Here is an 18656-nt window from a genome sequence, read left to right as displayed (position 1 = left end):
ACCCGGCCTAATCTTTATCTTACTGGTCCTTTCGGCCTTAACTTGATAAGTCCCCTTTTCCTGGCCTTTGGAGCACATACTCTTCTGCTTATCCTTCTTTTCTCCTGACTCTTCCATATCAATTTTCTTCCTCTCTCTTAGTTTTTCCCTCTGTTTCCTTCCTCTTGTAGACACTACAAACACTGGCTTCTTGTAGTTTGGTATGTCTCATTATGCTTCTTCCTCATGGTTTTAATTACTACCTCTATACTGATGACTCCTATCAAACCTCTCTTAAGCTTTATATTTAACATTCTAAAACCCCATTGCATTTTCCAAAGTTTCCCATATTCAGTGTCCTTAAAGTTTATCATCTTTTTTCCTGACTTACCCTTTTTTTTTTTTTTTTTTGAGACAGGGTCTCGCTCTGTCGCCCATGCTGGAGTGCAGTGGTCTATCTTGGCTCACTGCAAGCTCCGCCTCCTGGGTTCACGCCATTCTCCTGCCTCAGCCTTCCAAGTGTCTGGGACTACAGGTGCCCACCACCACGCCCAGCTAATCTTTTGTATTTTTAGTAGAGACAGAGTTTCACCATGTTCGCCAGGATGGTCTCGATCTCCTGACCTCGTGATCCACCTGCCTTGGTCCCCCCAAGTGCTAGGATTACAGGCGTGAGCCACCGCGCCTGGCTTTTCCTGAGCCTCCCAAAGTGCTGGGATTACAGGCGTGAGCCACTGCGCCTGGCCTTTCCTGACTTACTCTTACATTCTCTGTCTACAAAATAACATAATCCTTGAAGTTTCTCAGTACTGGCTGGGCGCGGTGGCTCATGCCTGTAATCCCAGTCAAGGTGGGCAGATCACTTGAGGTCAGGAGCTCAAGACCAGCCTGGCCAACATGGTGAAACTAAAAATACAAAAATTAGCCTGGCGTGGTGGTGAGTGCCTGTAGTCCCAGGTACTTGGGAGGTTGAGGCAGGCAAACTGCTTGAACCTGGGAGACAGAGGTTACAGTGACCTGAGATTGTGCCACTGCACTCCAGCCTGGGCGACAGAGCGAGACTCCATCTCAAAAAAAGAAAAAAAAAGCTTCCCAGTACTGCTTCTACTCTCAGTCTAGCTTCAAGTTCTACTGACCCTCTGGATATTTCCCAAATTTAGCTCCTTTTCTTGTAGTAGCAGGCTGTCGCATCCAGATTTGTTCTGTTCTCTATATTATTGGTAAAGCAAGCTATCTGAATTATATTTAACTGTGTTTTGTTTCTTGGCTGCCTGCAGTTTTTATCTGAGTTGTATCTGACTGTGTCCCTTCCTTATGACAGGACAGAGTCTCTGTGACTTGGTCTCACTACCTCTCCAGGTTTATCATTTGCTGCTCTGTGCTTTGTTTATTTTGTTGTAGTAAGATACTTTTATCATACGTTTCTATACTTCATTGTAGTTTGAAGCAAACTGTAATTTCTGACCAGCATGTCCCTGTTCATTTTGCTTGGTTTAGCCTTTAAAATTTAATGTAATCCTCTTCATCTGGAAGAATTTGTTTTCTCTAGCGTGGGTCAAAGGTACCATTTCTGTCCCTCTATTGTGATTGTGGTACTGATCATGTAATAGTAAAGGGTGTTTATTTCTTTGTTCTTGTAGATAGAGATTGTTCCGTATAGTGAAAAAAAGTTTTCGATGCATAAAATAATGGCTCAGTAATTTTTTTATTTTTGATAATGAGTATCTAAAAATTTTAGGTTGTTAATATCATCTATTTATTAATTATTTTCTTTGTAAATAATGACAAAATCCAAGCTAACCTTGAGAACTGTTCTCCACATGGATGGAGATGTACTCAAAGAGTACAAATAATGTAATTTTTGTCACAAAGGAGATTAATGTATTGCTACTGAAAACATCAATGCCAGAATCCAATGGCATTTAGCTTACCTGCTAATTTGAAATATTCGTTACTTCTTCTTTGCCCCTGCCTAAAATTTGTATGCGTGTATTAAAGTTTTGTCTTTTGAAAATTGAGGGTTAAGAATTTTGGCTTGGCATGGTGGCTCATGCCTATAATCCCAGCACTTCTGGAGGACAAGGTGGGAGGATTGCCTGAGCCCAAGAGTTCAAGACCAGCCTGGGCAACATGGCGAGATCCATCTCTTTAAAAAAATATATATGTATATATACTTATTTTCTAAATTAGATGTGAAAATATTAGAATTATGACTAAATGTCATAGAGTTTGTTTTACTTAACCAAAAAAGAAGTGTAATGTTTGCCAAGTTTTCTTTTTTTTTCTTTTTATTTATTTATTTTTTTGAGACAGAGTCTCGCTCTATTGTCCAGGCTGGAGTGCGGTGGCATGGTCTTGGCTCAGTGTAACCTCCGTCTCCCAGGTTCAAGTGATTATCGTGCCTCAGCCTCCCAAGTAGCTGGGATTATAGGCGTGCACCACCACGCCTGGCTAATTTTGTAATTTTTGTAGAGATGGGGTTTCGCCATGTTGACCAGGCTGATCTTGAACTCCTGGCCTTAAGTGATTCACCTCTCTTGGCCTCACAAAGTACTGGGATTATAGGCGTGAGCCACTGTGTCTAGCCTCAATTTTTCTTAGGAACCAGGTTGAAAAAAATTATGAGAGACCTCTTTTCTCTCCTGATTTCTTACCCATCTTCTGTTTCCAAATTGCAGTTACAGATGTAGAGCTAAAACGACTGAAGGATGCCTTCAAGAGGACCTGTGGACTCTCATATTACATGGGCCAGCACTGCTTCATCCGGGAGGTGCTTGGGGATGGAGTGCCTCCAAAAGTTGCTGAGGTAATCGTTTTGTTCTAAGTTTTCCTTTGAGGTAGTTATCCACCAGCCTAAGTTCCTGAGGGGCCTTCTGCTCTTAACAGATTTGATCTTACCTGTAGTTATTTTTCTTCCTGAGTGGGTAAACAAGGTTTTGTTTTAGATGTCAACATGGCTATGTTCTTAGAGGCCAAATGGGAGTACTACAGAGCTGTAATTCTGTTTCTTTTGTACTTTTGAGCTTTAATAGCCATTGATTATGATCATGGGAACATTTCCATGATTGGCTTCTTATTCTTAAAAAGTTAATCTCTGTGACATAAAAATTTTTATGTTGCAAGTATGTTTTATAAATTTTATGTTAAATAAAACTTTTGCATATAGTAAAATGTAGTTAATTCTATAAAATTAAATGTTGCAAATGAAATACTAGCTTATTGGGACTTAATTAAATTTTTATTTAAGTTCTACTAAAATGTTTAGGTAGAGATAAAATGTGCTAACTTGATATAAATATTCTCTTTCTAAAAATAATATGTTGAACCAGGCGCCACTGTGCGTACCTATCGTCCTAGCTACTTAGGAGGCTGAAGCAGGAAACTTGCTTAAGCCCAAGAACTGGAGTCCAGTCTGGGCAACATAGTGAGACACTGTCTCTAAAAAAATAAATAAAAGTTTACTATTTTGTAGTTATATACACAGATGTGCATTTTGTGATTCTAAATGAGAAATAAGAATAAAATTATTGGCTGGGTATGTTGGCTTATGCCTGTAATCTCAGCACTTTGGGAGATCGAGGCAGGAGGATCACTTGAGCTCAGGAGTTCCAGACCAGCCTGGGCAACATAGCGAGACCTCGTCTCTACTTAAAAACAACAACCAAAAAAAATTAGCAGACGTGGTGATGTGTGCCTGTAAGTCCCAGGTACTCAGGAGGCTGAGGCAGGAGGATTGTTTGAGTCCGGGAGATTGAGGCTAGAGCGAGCTATGATTGCACCACTGTACTCCAGCCTGGGTGACAGTGAGACCTTGTCTCAAAAGAAAAAAAGAATAAATTTTATAAGATAATAAAAATTATGGCTGGGCGCAGTGGCTCACGCCTATAATCCCAGCACTTTGAGAGGCTGAGGCGGGTGAATCACAAGGTCAGGAGTTCGAGACCAGCCTGGCCAACATGGTGAAACCCTATCTCTACTAAAAATAACAAAAAATTAGCTGGGCTTAGTGGCGGGTGCCTGTAATCCCAGCTACTCAGGAGGCTGAGGCAGGAGAATTGCTTGAACCCAGGAGGTGGAGGTTGCAGTGAGTCGAGACCATGCCACTGTACTCCAGCCCGGGAGACAGAGTGAGACTCTGCCTCAAAAAAAATGTATATATATTACAGCAATTTTAGGCTTGGTATATTATATAGAACCATTCTTTGCCATTTTTAATTAACCCTAGTTTCTATTTTATTTTATTTTTTTTGAGACAGAGATTTGCCCTTGTTGCCCAGGCTGGCATGCAATGACATGATCTTGGCTCACTGCAAGTTTCGCTTCCCAGGTTCAAGCGATTCTCCTGCCTCAGCCTCCCGAGTGGCTGGGATTACAGGCACCCACCACCACGCCCAGCTAATTTTTTTGTATTTTTAGTAGAGACAAGATTTCACCATGTTGGCCAGGCTGGTCTTGAACTCCTGACCTCAGGTGATCTACCTGCCTTGGCCTCCCAAAGTGCTGGGATTACAGGCATGAGCCACTGCGCCTGACAGACAGTTTCTTTTTTTTTTTTTTGAGACAGAGTGTCGCTCAGCTGCCCAGGCTAGAGTGCCGTGGCATGATCTTAGCTCACTGCAACCTCCACACCCCCAGGTTCAAGCGATTCTCCTGCCTTAGCCTCCTAAGTAGCTGGGACTACAGGCACGTGCCACCTTGCCTGGCTAATTTTTGTATGTTTAGTAGAAAAGGGGTTTCACCATGTTGGGTAGGATGGTCTCAATCTCTTGACCTTGTGACCCCCTACCTCAGTCTCCCAACGCAGGCGTGAGCCACCTCATCCAGCCAACAGTTTCTATTTCTTTTTTTTTTTTTTTTTTTTTTTTTTTTTTGAGACGGAGTCTCGCTCTGTCGCCCAGGCTGGAGTGCAGTGGCTGGATCTCAGCTCACTGCAAGCTCCGCCTCCCGGGTTTACGCCATTCTCCTGACTCAGCCTCCCGAGTAGCTGGGACTACAGGCGCCCACCACCGTGCCCGGCTAATTTTTTGTATTTTTTTAGTAGAGACGGGGTTTCACCGTGTTAGCCAGGATGGTCTCGATCTCCTGACCTCGTGATCCACCCGTCTCGGCCTCCCAAAGTGCTGGGATTACAGACTTGAGCCACCGCGCCCGGCCAACAGTTTCTATTTCTGACATATGTTGTGTGCTTTTGACTCTTGTGATTTATATAGTATTATATAGTATAGAGATTGCATTTGTTTTTGTTTGCTCTTGCTTCTCTAGTTTTTTTTTTTTGAGATGGAGTCTGACTCTGTTGCCCAGGCTGGAGTGAAGTGGCACGATCTCGGCTCACTGCAACCTCTGCCTTCTGAGTTCAAGCGATTCTCCTGCCTCAGCCTCCCGAGTAGCTGGGATTACAGGCATCTGCCACCATGCCCGGCTAATTTGTTGTGTTTTTAGTAGAGATGGAGTATCACCATCTTGGCCAGGCTGGTCTTGAACTCCTGACCTCGTGATCCACCCGTCTCGGCCTCCCAAAGTGCTGGGATTACAGGCGTGAGCCACCACTCTGGCCTTCTCTAGTTCTTTTAATTGTGATGTTACGGTGTCGATTTTAGATCTTTCCTGCTTTCTCTTGTGGGCATTTAGTGCTATAAATTTCCCTCTACACACTGCTTTAAATGTGTCCCAGAGATTCTGGTACACTGTGTCTTTCTTCCATTGGTTTCAAAGAACATCTTTATTTCTGCCTTCATTTCATTATTTACCTAGTAGTCATTCAGGAGCAGGTTGTTCAATTTCCATGTAGTTTTGTGGTTTTGCGTGAGTTTCTTAATCCCGAGTTCTAATTTGATTACACTGTGGTGTGAGAGACAGTTTGTTGTGATTTCTGTTCTTTTACATTTGCTGAGGAGTGCTTTACTTCTAATTATGTGGTCAATTTTAGAATAAGTGTGATGTGGTGCTGAGAATGTATGTTCTGTTGATTTGGGGTGGAGAGTTCTGTAGATGTCTGTTAGGTCTGCCTGGTGCAGAGCTGAGTTAAGTCCTGGATGTACTTGTTAACCTTCTGTCTCATTGATCTGTCTAATATTGACAGTAGAGTGTTAAAGTCTCCTGTTATTATTGTGTGGGAGTCCAAGTCTCTTTGTAGGTCTCTAAGGACTTGCTTTATGAATCTGGGTGCTCCTGCATTGGGTGCATATATATTTGGGATAGATAGCTCTTCTTGTTGAATTGATCCCTTTACCATTATGTAATGGCCCAAGATGGCCAAATAGGAACAGCTCTGGTCTGCAGCTCCCAGCGTGATTGATGCAGAAGACAGATGATTTCTGCATTTCCAACTGAGGTACCTGGTTCATCTCATTGGGACTGGTTGGACAATGGGTGCAGCCCACGGAGGGCGAGCTGAAGCAGGGCAGGGCGTCTCCTCACCCGGGAAGCACAAGGGGTCAGGGGATTTCCCTTTCCTAGCCAAGGGAATCTGTGTCAGACTGTACCTAGAAAAACTGGACACTCCTGTTCAAATACTGCACTTTCCCCAAGGTCTTAGGAACCAGCAGAGAAGGAGATTCTCTCCCGTGCCTGACTCCGCGGGTCCCATGCCCACGGAGCCTTGCTCACTGCTAGCGCAGCAGTCTGAGATCAAACTGTGAGGTGACAGCCTGGCTGAGGGGCGTCCGCCATTGCTGAGGCTTAAGTAGGTAAACAAAGCTGCCAGGAAGCTTGAACTGGGTGGAGCCCACCTCAGCTCAGCAAGGCCTACTGCCTCTAGACTCCACCTCTGTGGGCAGGGCATAGCTGAACAAAACGCAGCAGACAACTTCTGCAGACTTAAACGTCCCTGTCTGACAGCTCTGAAAAGAGCAGTGGCTCTCCCAGCATGGCATTTGAGCCCTGTCTGACAGCTCTGAAAAGAGCAGTGGCTCTCCCAGCATGGCGTTTGAGCTCTGAGAATGGACAGACTGCCTCCAATGGGTCCCTGACCTCCGTGTAGCCTAACTGGGAGACACCTCTGAGTAGGGGCCTACAGACACCTCATATAGGTGGGTGCCCCTCTGGGATAAAGCTTCCAGAGGAAGGATCGGGCAGCAATATTTGCTATTCTGCAATATTTGCTGTTCTGCAGCCTCTACTGGTGATACCCAGGCAAACAGGGTCTTGAGTGGACCTCCAGCAAACTCCAACAGACCTGCAGCTGAAGGACCTGACTGTTAGAAGGAAAACTAACAAACAGAAAGGAATAGCATCAAAATCAACAGAAAGGACACCTACACCAAAATCCCATCTGTAGGTCACCAACATCAAAGACCAAACGTAGATAAAAACTACAAAGATGGGGAGAAACCAGAGCAGAAAAGCTGAAAATTCTAAAAAAAAAGAGTGCCTCATCTCCTCCAAAGGATCGAAGGAACAAAGTCAGACAGAGAATGACTTTGACGAGTTGACAGATGTAGGCTTCAGAAGGTCGGTAATAACAAACTTCTCCGAGCTAAAGGAGGATGTTCGAACCCATGGCAAGGAAGCTAAAAACCTTGAAAAAAGGTTAGACGAATGGCTAACTAGAATAAACAGTGTAGAGAAGACCCTAAATGACCTGATGGAGCTGAAAACCATGGCATGAGAACTTTGTGATGCATGCACAAGCTTCAGTAGCCGATTCGATCAAGTGGAAGAAAGGGTATCAGTAATCGAAGATCAAATTAATGAAATAAAGTGAGAAGACAAGGTTAGAGAAAAAAGAGTAAAAAGAAATGAACAAAGCCTCCAAGAAACATGAGACCATGTGAAAAGACCAAATCTACGTTTGATTGGTGTTCTCTCAGCAAAAGCCCTACAAGCCAGAAGAGCGTGGGGGCCAATATTCAACATTCTTAAAGAAAAGAATTTTCAACCCAGAATTTCATATCCAGCCAAACTAAGCTTCATAAGTGAAGGAGAAATAAAATCCTTTACAGACAAGCAAATGCTGAGAGATTTTGTCACCACCAGGTCTGCCTTACAAGAGCTACTGAAAGAAGCACTAAACATGGAAAGAAACAACTGCTACCAGCCACTGCAAAAAGTGATGGGAAGAATGGAACCAAGCTGGAAAACACTCTTTAGGATATTATCCAGGAGAACTTCCCCAACCTAGCAAGGCAGGCCAACATTCAAATTCAGGAAACACAGAGAACACCACAAAGATATTCCTCGAGAAGAGCAACCCCAAGACACATAATTGTCAGATTCACCAAGGTTGAAATGAAGGAAGAAATGTTAAGGGCAGCCAGAGAGAAAGGTCAGGTTACCCACAAATTGTAAAGACCATCAATGCTGTGAAGAAACTGCATCAATTAACGGGCAAAATAACCAGCTAACATCATAATGACAGGATCAAATTCACACATAACAATATTAACCTTAAATGTAAATGGGCTAAATGCCCCAATTAAAAGGCATAGATTGGCAAATTGGATAAAGAGTCAAGACCCATTGGTGTGCTTTATTCAGGAGACCCATCTCACATGCAAAGACACACACAGGCTCAAAATAAAGGGATGGAGAAAGATCTACCAAGCAAATGGAAAGCCAAAAAAAGCAGGGGTTGCAATCCTAGTCTCTGATAAAACAGACTTTAAACCAACAAAGTTCTAAAAAGACAAAGAATTTTTGTATTTTTTGTAGAATCATGGTTTTGCCATCTTGCCCAGGCTGGTTTTGAACTCCTGAGCTCAAACGATCCTCCCACCTCGGCCTCCCAAAGTGTTGGGATTACAGGTGTGAGCCAGTGAGCCTGGCAGGGCTGGTAATTTTGAAGCTTGAATTTAGTTTTAGAGGGTAGATAGACTCGTGGAATGGATGATCTATATTCCACAACTGCAGGGAGATCAAGTTAAATGATGGGATTTATAAACAAGGTAATTAGTTGCAAAGCTTGGGAAGGGTCAGTACATATGACCCTTGTGAGTTCTGTTTTAAAATCCTACGGAGAAAAAAAAATCCTATGGAGAGCTTGGACCTTTAAGTCTGAGTAAACAGAGGATCATTATTCTTGGTGAGATTTTGAAAGTAACGTTTTGAGATATAATAACAATATTTTAATATCAATATATCTATAAAGAACGCTACAGGACTATACAAGCTGCCAATTGTAGATGGAAACAACTGTATTCCCTAGCTAATAATTTGGTTTTTTTTGTTATACTTTAAGTTCTAGGGTACATGTGCACAACGTGCAGGTTGTTACATATGTATACATGTGCCATGTTGGTGTGCTGCACCCATTAACTCGTCATTTACATTAGGTATATCTCCTAATGCTATCCCTTCCCCCTCCCCTCAATGTTTTGTTTTAATAGTAAAAGTAATAACATATTTTTTAAGAGCAAGCAAAGGTTTTTTGGGATTTTAGTATAAAAGGATCATGCACTTAAAAAGGATAACCATTTTAGCATATATTATATAAGGGAGCAGTGTAAGTTTCTAAATTGTTTTCCTGAAAACAGTAGCTTTACATTTTTATTTCTTTATTTTATTTATTTATTTATTTTGAGACGGAGTCTTGCTCTGTCACCCAGGCTGGAGTGCAGTGGCCAGATCTCAGCTCACTGCAAGCTCCGCCTCCTGGGTTTACGCCATTCTCCTGCCTCAGCCTCCCGAGTAGCTGGGACTACAGGCGCCCGCCGCCACGCCCGGCTAGGTTTTTGCCTTTTTTAGTAGAGACAGGGTTTCACCGTGTTAGCCAGGATGGTCTCGATCTCCTGACCTCGTGATCCGCCCGTCTCGGCCTCCCAAAGTGCTGAGATTACAGGCTTGAGCCACTGCGCCCGGCCAAATATTTTTAGAGCAAAAGAGAGATTTATCTAGGATTAATGGAGCTCTAATTTTTACTTCTGAAGACTTACTGTTATAAATTCCAATGCAGACAATATTTTAGGTGAGGAATAAGAACTCATGGTAGTTTATACCTTTTTTTTTTTTTTCCGAGATGGAGTTTTGCTCTTGTTGCCCAGGGTGGAGGGCAATGGCATGATCTCAGCTCACTGCAAACTCCGCCTCCCAGGTTCAAGTGATTCTCCTGCCTCAGCCTCCCAAGTAGCTGGGAGTGCAGGTGCCCACCACCACACCTGGCTAATTTTTGTATTTTTAGTAGAGACAAGTTTTTAGCATGTTGGCCAGACTGGTTTCGAACTCCTGACCTCAGGTGATCCCCCTGCCTCGGCCTCCTAAAGTGCTGGGATTACAGGTGTAAGCCACCGTGCCCGGCCATTTATACCTTTTAGCACTTATGTGTATATCTCATTAGACACACTGTTTTGAGAATAGATTAGTGTACTTAATATTTTTTGTTCTTCTAATCCGGGCACAGTGACTCATGCCTGCAATCCCAGTACTTTGGGAGGCCGAGGTAGGCAGATCACCTGAGGTCAGGAGTTTGAGACCAGCCTGGCCAACACGGTGAAACCCCCGTCTGTACTAAAAATGCAAAAATTAGTTGGGCGTGGTGGTGGGCGCCTGTAATCCCAGCTACTCGGGAGGCTGAGGTAGGAGAATTGCTTGAACCCAGGAGACAGAGGTTGCAGTCAGCCAAGATAACGCCACTGCACTCTAGCCTGGGCGACAGAGTGAGACTCTGTCTCAAAAAAATATATATATATTTTTATGTACTTCTAATCTTGCTTATAATAGTAACCATGTATTTCTTGAATAAAATAATGAACAGAATTTGAGGGGATTGAGAAAACAAGGTAAATGGAAAATAAATGAAAAATATATTCTCCTTGAGATTAGTCTTTTTCTACCAAGGCCACTATATATTTTTTTGAGACAGGGTCTCACTCTGCCACCAAGACTAGAGTGCAGTGGTGCAATTTCGGCTCACTGCAGCCTCGCCCTCCTGAATTCAAGCCTCTCAAGTAGCTGGGAATACAGGTGCATGCCACCATGCCTAGCTAATTTTTGTTTTTTTTGTAGGGATGGGGTTTCATCATGTTGCCCAGGTGGTCTTGAACTCCAGAGCTCAGGTGATCACCCTGCCTTGACTTCCCTAATTGCTGGGATTACAGGTGTGCACTACCATGCCTGGCCTCACCCACTCTGAATTGTCTAGTGTTTTTATTTTCTTTAGGGTGCCACCTCCTCAGAACATCTACTCCCCTCAAACAAATTTAATAACAAAACATTTCTATATAGTTTTTTTTTTTTTTTTTTTAGATAGAGTCTTGCCCTGTCACCCAGGCTGTGCGGTGGCGCCATCTTGGCTTACTGCGACCTCCAGTTCTCAAGTTCAAGAGATTATCCTGCCTCAGCCTCCCATGTAGCTGGGAGTATAGGCATGTGCCACCATGCCCGGCTAATTTTTTATATTTTTTGTAGAGATGGAGTTTCACCATGTTGCACAGGCTGGGCTTGATGTTTTGGACTCAAGCTATCTGCCTGTTCCAGCCTCCCACGGGACTGGATTACAAGGCTTGAGCCACCGTGCCTTGCCTGCGTCCAACAATTTTAGCCAACATTGTTTTTCTCCTATCCTGAACTCTCTTTCAGGCGTTAAAGTCTGAATCTGTAGTACGTAGCACAACATTTTATTAGATAATGGCCCATTCACTAATTGTTCATGTATGTCTTGTCTAAACTTATTCATGTAAATCTTGAGACAGTCTCACTCTGTCTCCCAGGCTGGAGTGCAGTGGCACGATCATGGCTCATTGTAGCCTCGACCTCCAAGGCTCAAGCGATTTTTCCCACCTCAGCCTCCCAAGTAGGTGGGACAGAGGCATGTGCCACCATACCCAGTTAATCAGTTTATTTATTTTTTGTGGAGACGGGGTCTCACCATATTGCCTAGGCTGGTCACAAACTCCTGGGCTCAAGCAGTCCTCCCCTATCAGCCTCCCAAAGAACAGATTACAGGCGTGAGCTACCATGCCCAGCCAAAGTTGTTATTCTTGATGAGCAGACTTTACTTCTTAAAAAAAAATAATATGCCCCAGAGTGCTGTGCATATTGTGTAAACTTAGCAAATGTTTTATTTATTAATACTTTCTTTTTAATAGTTGTATTATTCTGCAAAATCCTATTAAAAGAATGACTAAGACAATAACCAAGAGATGAGGAGACCTGAAGTTAGTTAGCTTTGCTAACTTTGCAAGCTTTGAACACTTAACCTTTTTCTAGATTAGAGGAAACTGTATATATTAATCAAAAGCCATGTCAGATTCTGGAGTGTTTTTAAACATAGTGATCAACATGTGAAAACAAACAGCTGATTAGTAGGATATTTTCCTATTAGTGTTGGTGAATTCATGTTGAAGTAGTCTTGTTGTATTTAGATGTCCTCTGGCTGGGGGTGCCTGCATATTTACCAGATAGTCTAGGTTTAGGGAGAGTATCACAGAATAGTGATTTGTATTTGGTTTCTTTGATGTTAGTTATCTATATTATTGATTAAATCCCTTTATGTTAGACTTACTAGCATTAAGGGCTAACAACTTTCTTGACAACTCTAGTCATTGATAGCTCTTGATACTGTTGGTCGCTGACTGTTGTAATATAGTAAAATGACTAACTTGTTTATATTAACTAGAGAAAAGCAGCTAACATTTTTGTTATGGTAAATCTTGATCTTGACATTATAGCTGACAGAACAACAAACAGGTTACTGGTTTGAAATCTTTCCCTGTAACTAGAATCTGTGAAATATTCACTAGTACATTATGTTGATTGCCTCTCTTTTTGTTCATAGTGTAACATTCATGCTAGTTCTTAAATTTCATTATCTTAATACATTTCTTTTTTTTTTTTTTGAGATGGAGTCTCGCTCTGTCACCCAGGCTGGAGTGCAGTGGCCGGATCTCAGCTCACTGCAAGCTCCGCCTCCCGGGTTTACACCATTCTCCTGCCTCAGCCTCCCGAGTAGCTGGGACTACAGGTGCCCGCCACCTCGCCCGGCTAGTTTTTTGTATTTTTTAGTAGAGACGGGGGTTTCACCGTATTAGCCAGGATGGTCTCGATCTCCTGACCTCGTGATCCGCCCGTCTTGGCCTCCCAAAGTGCTGGGATTACAGGCTTGAGCCACCGCGCCCGACCCTATCTTAATACATTTCTTTTTATAAGACAGGACAAAAAAGATTTCACGGGTTCTGTAAGATGACAGTACAACAGAGTGTATCACTCTGTTCTTTCAAATGTATATGAACTTTAAAAAATGTGTGCATTATTATCTTGATGGTCCTTAATTGTCAAGTTTTAAGCTAGAGCAAATTTAAACAGCTTTATAAGCTATTGAAAAACAGAGTTTGTAATAGAAGATCTAACATATAGTTAAGCATAATGGGACTAGTGAACTCCTTGTAGAAAACTTTACATCAAGAACATTACATAAATTATGGATGTTCTAAGTGGTATGCCAGATGTTGAAGAAATAATTTGTACAAAAACACTCTTAGAGAAAATACCTTATGTATAATTACTTATTTCAAATTCTTGGTGTATTAACTGAACTACTGACATGACTAGTGTAGTAGATGATAAAAACAGTTGGAATCCTATCCAAGTGAATCTTTATGAGAAACTTCTATCCTTAATTGGTATTATAAGGTAAAATAAGGTTAAGTTTATAACTGTCAGTGTTACAGACTCTGCCACAATTTAGCTGATAAAATTTATCTGAATTTGGTCATACATGTTGTAAAATTCAACGCAACCACAAGATCTGTGTGATCTTCAACAAAAGCACATGACCCATTGCCCACTTCTTGAAAAATAATTGCTAAGGAATAAGGTTAAGGGCCAGGGAGTGCTGTAGACAGTGTATTTCTCTCAGGGAACAAAACCTGGACTTGTAACTGGGCTGACCAAGAAATGTACTCTCCTGCCCTGGCAGTTTACCTTCATGACTTCCATATGTTTTCCACTTTTCCCTTTTCTGAATGGAAATTTCTATTGTAGATATATTTTTTCTGCTTCACCATTGCATAATACATGTAAGAGATCAACTTGCTTTTTAGTTTATAGATCACTAGACCACAATGAGTCACCTTTAGAGTTAGTGGAAAGAATTGAAAATCACATAGAGACCTTGGACTTGAATGTAGGACCTGGATAGGACTTTGTGGAAGTCTTTGTTAGGAATGGAGACGTTTTATGTGTAGAAGAAAGATTTTGTGTGTAGGAATAAGTCGGTGTTTGGATGAAGAAAGATACATACTTAACATTTGCAGGGACTGAGGCAAGGATACAAATGGAGGGCCGGGTGTGGTGGCTCACACCTGTGATCTCAGCACTTTTCGGAATCTCAAGGATTGCTTGATCCCAGGAGTTTAAGACCAGCCCTGACAACATAGTGAGACCTCTTCTCTACAAAAAATAAAAACAATTTAGCTGGGTGTCGTGCACGCCTGTAGTCCTAGCTACTTTGGAAGCTGAGATGGGAGGATCACTTGAGGCTGGGAGATTGAGGCTGCAGCGATCATGCCACTGCACTCCAGCCTGGGCAATAGAGACCCTGTCTCTTAAAATATATCAAAAAACGTCAGCAACTATGAAATCAAAAAATGTGACTGGGCACGGCGGCTCACGCCTGTAATCCCAGCACTTTGGGAGGCCGAGCGGGTGGATCATGAGGTCAGGAGTTTGAGACCAGCCTGACCAACATGGTGAAACCCTGTCGCTGTATATATATTGAGCTGCTGAAGCTAGATACAGTTGACCCTTGAACAACATGGATTTGAACAGCGCAGGTCTACTTATACACAGATTTTTTTTCAATGAATATATTGGAAAAATATTTGGAGATTTGCAACATTTTGAAAAAGCCACAGATGAACCGCATAGCTTAGAAACATCAAAAAATTGAGAGAAGTATGTTGTGAATGCATAAAATACAAGTAGATATTAGTTTATTTTACCAGGTACTACCATAAAATATATACGTCTATTATTAAAAGTTAAAATTTATCAAAACTTATGCATACAAACAGATCATACATGGCATCATTTGCAGTCAAGAAAAATGCAAACAGAAAAATGTAGTATTAAACCATAACTGCATAAAATTAACTGTAATATATATTATATTACTATAATAATTTCATTGTTGTTTTTATGGTAAACTCAAATATTGTAAGTATTTGAGGTGCTAATCATCTCCACGTGAGCACTTCATCTTTCCAGTAAATGGCATATCACAGTAAAAGTGATCTCTTGTGTTTTTCACAAAATTTTTATTGTGTTTAGTGCAGTACCCTAAACCTTGAATAACACCATGTGACCCATATCAAGTGCCACTGGTGATCCTGGAAGTGTTCCCAAGAAGCAGAGAAAATCATGACATAGGAAAAAATTGAACTGTTTGATATGTAAAGTAGATTGAGGTCTGCAGCTGTGGTTGCCTGCCACTTCAGACGGATGATTCTTACTTTAAACAGATGACATAAACTTATGATATATACAGTAGAGTACTGAAAATGTATTTTCTCTTCTTTATGATTTTCTTTCCTTTTCCTTTCTTTTTCCTTCCCTCCCTTTTTCCTCCACCTCCCCTCCCCTCTCCTCTCCTCTCTTTTCTTCCCCTCCCTCCCTCCTTCTCTTTTCTCCCTCCCTTTCTTTCTTCCTTCCTTCTTTCCTACCTTTCTTTCTTTTTTTTTTTTTGAGACAGAGTCTCGCTTTGTCACCCAGGCTGGAGTGCATTGGTGCAGTCTCAGCTCACTGCAACCTCCACCTCCCGGGTTCAAGTGATTCTCCTGCCTCAGTCTCCCAAGTAGCTGGGACTACAGGCACATGCCACCATGCCTGGCTAATTTTTGTATGTTTAGTAGAGACGGGAGTTTCACCATGTTGGCCAGGCTGGTCTTAAACTTCTGACCTCAAGTGATCCGCCTGCCTTGCCTCCCAAAGTGCTGGAATTACAGGCATGAGCCATCATGCCCTGCCTTTATGATTTTCTTAATAACATTTCCCTTCTCTGCTTACTTTACTGTAAGAATACAGTGTGGAAGGCACATAATATGTGTTATCAACTGTTTATATTTTTGGTAAGGCTTTTGATTGTTAGGCTATTAGTAAAGTTTTTCTGGACTCCAAAGTTATACTCAGATTTTCAACCTTGAGGGGAGTAGTGCCCCAGCTTCTGTGTTGTTCAAGGGTCAACTGTAATTGAAGTCTTTAATTTCTTTTTATTTTTCCTTAAGTATTATGATACCAGTAATTTTTTTTCATTGAGCAGTCTTTCTTTGACATTCTCCCTTTCAAAATAGAAATATCTTGAAAATATAAGTTCTTCGTACTATAAATAGAATAAGATGTTTTCACAATGAGGATTTTCTTTTTACTTCTTCGTAAAATTTTATTAGATGATTCAGTGATAAAAAGGAAGCTCTATTGATACATGCAACAACATGAATGAATCTCAGAAGCATTATGCTGAATAAATTAAGCCAGGCAAAAATAGCATGCATGTTTAAGATTCCATTCATATAAAATTCCAAGAAATGCAAACTAATCTATTGTGAAAGGAAGCTTGCCTGGAGACCGGGTACTGGTATTGGTGCAGGAGAAAAGGGAAAGGATAGATTATATAGGGGCAGAGTAAACTTTTTTTTTTCTTTTTTTTTTTTAAGACAGAGTTTCTTTCTTATTGCCCAGGCTGGAGTGCAATGGCACGATCTTGGCTCACTGCAACCTCCGTCTCCCGGGTTCAAGAGATTCTCCTGCCTCAGCTTCCCAAGTAGCTGGGATTACAGGCGCCTGCCACCACACCCAGCTAATTTTTGTATTTTTAATAGAGACGTGGTTTCACCATGTTGGCCAGGCTGGTCTCAAACTCCTGACCTCAGGTGATCCACCCGCCTCGGCCTCCCAAAGTGCTGGGATTACAGGCTTGAGCCACCATGCCCGGCCCAGAGTAAACTTTTGAGGTGATAGAAATGTTTGGTTTTTGTTTTCTTATTTGTGTTTAGTGACTGGTATATACTCATGACAAAACTGATCAGTTGTACACTTTTTTTTTTTTTTTTACTTTGAGACAGCATCTCGCTCTGTCACCCAGGCTGGAATGATCTCTGCTCACCTCAACCTTCACCTCCCAGGTTCAAGAGATTCTTGTGCCTCAGCCTCACTAGTATCTGGGACTACAGGTGTGTACCACCATGCCCAGCTAATTTTTTTTTTTTTAGGTAGAGATGAGGTTTTGCCATGTTGCCAAAACTGGTCTTGAACTCCTGAGCTCAAGCAACCCTCCCACTTCAGCCTCCCAAAGTGCTAGGATTACAGGTGTGAGCCACTGTGCCTGACCTCAATTGTATACTTTAAATGTGTGCAGATTTTTTAATATTAAAGTTTATTTTACTTATTTTTTTGAGATGGGGACTTACTCTGGTGGCCAGGCTGGAGTGCAGTGGTACAATCACAGCTCACTGCAGCCTTGACTTCCCCAGGCTCAAGCAATCCTCCCACCTCAGCCTCCTGAGAAACTTGGACTACATGTGCATGCCACTATCTCTATTTTTTGTAGAGATAGAGTTTTGCCATGTTCCCCAGGCTGGTCTTGAACTCCTGGGCTCAAGCCGTCCACCTGCCTTGGCCTCCCAAAGTGCTGGTATTACAGATGTGAGCCATCATACCCAGCCTAAGTATGTGCAGTTGTATTGTATTTCAGTTGTTCCACAAAAGTTGGTAAAACGTTAAATTAAATATACTTTTTGGGTTTTTCAGGAAGAATACTTAACACTATTTAGGAAAGTGAGCCTGGGATATAAAAGTTGACTATTGGACAGAACTATCATTTCCTTTTCTATCTTTGTTAGGATATTTGTGTTTTGGTTCTAACTTTATTATTTACTTAATGGTCTTTTCCTGGTCACTTAAATTCTGAGACAGAAGAACTTCCAAAACTTTGATCGGAATTGTAGGAATTTAGGTATATGACTAGCTTGACTGAAATTAGAAAAGTTACAAGTACAGTTAAATTGTGATGTTCTACCATTGACTTGGAAACTTGCCTGGAATGGAGGGGAGAAGGCTGAGGACTGGGTTAGGCTGGGGAAGTTGGGATAGTGAAAAGAAGAAATGTTCAGTGATAAATTTGGAACTCTCCCTTTTCCTTATGATACGAAGTTATATTTGGGTTTAACTAAGCTTTTAGAAAATCTCCAGCCTGGCCAACACAGTGAGACCTCATCTCTACAAAAAATACAAATATTAGCCGGATGTGATGACATGTGTCTGTAGTCCCAGCTACTCAGGAGGCTGAGGCTGGAGGATTGATTGAGCCTGGGAGGTTGAGGCTGCAGTGAGCCATGATTGTGCCACTGCACTCCAGCCTGGGTGACAGAGTGAGACCCTGTCTTTAAAAAAAGAGAGAGAGAAAGAGAGGAAGGTCGGGGAGGGGGAGGAGGAAGAGAAAGAAAGAGAAAAGAAAAGAAAAGAAAGAAAGAAAAGAGAAAAGACAGAAATCTAAGTTAAAGCAAGGAGACTCCAGAAAGAAAGAGAGAGAGAAGAGAAGAGAAGGGAAGGGAAGAGATCTAAGTTAAAGCAAGGAGACTCCAGAATGAGGTTACTGAGGATAGAAGATCCAAGATAATTCACTTCAAGAAAAGTATGGATAATAAAGTAGAATAAGGACAGATAGGAGGAGCCAATTGTGAGGACAGGGAGGCCAATTTTAAGATCATGGATGAAAGTGTAGAACAGCAAAGAAAAAAGCTACTCAGGAA

At 41.8% G+C, this 18656-nt stretch overlaps 1 protein-coding gene across 5 annotated transcripts in view; it reads left to right on the top strand.

The window, feature by feature from the left end:
- The window catches only part of USP32 (ubiquitin specific peptidase 32), a 255531-nt gene that overhangs the window by 80396 nt on the left and 156479 nt on the right, over positions 1 to 18656 (top strand). For all 5 annotated transcript variants that reach the window (XM_050764564.1, XM_050764567.1, XM_050764565.1 and 2 more), the window contains exon 2: positions 2658 to 2785. In XM_050764564.1, the coding sequence (XP_050620521.1) occupies positions 2658 to 2785 (128 nt within the window). The remainder of the gene's footprint in view (positions 1 to 2657; positions 2786 to 18656) is intronic.

Source organism: Macaca thibetana, chromosome 16, assembly GCF_024542745.1.
Source record: "Macaca thibetana thibetana isolate TM-01 chromosome 16, ASM2454274v1, whole genome shotgun sequence".
In the NCBI taxonomy this organism is placed as follows: Eukaryota; Metazoa; Chordata; class Mammalia; order Primates; family Cercopithecidae; genus Macaca; species Macaca thibetana.
The sequence above is the reverse complement of the archived record's forward strand: the minus strand, read 5'-3'. Positions and strand labels throughout refer to the sequence as shown.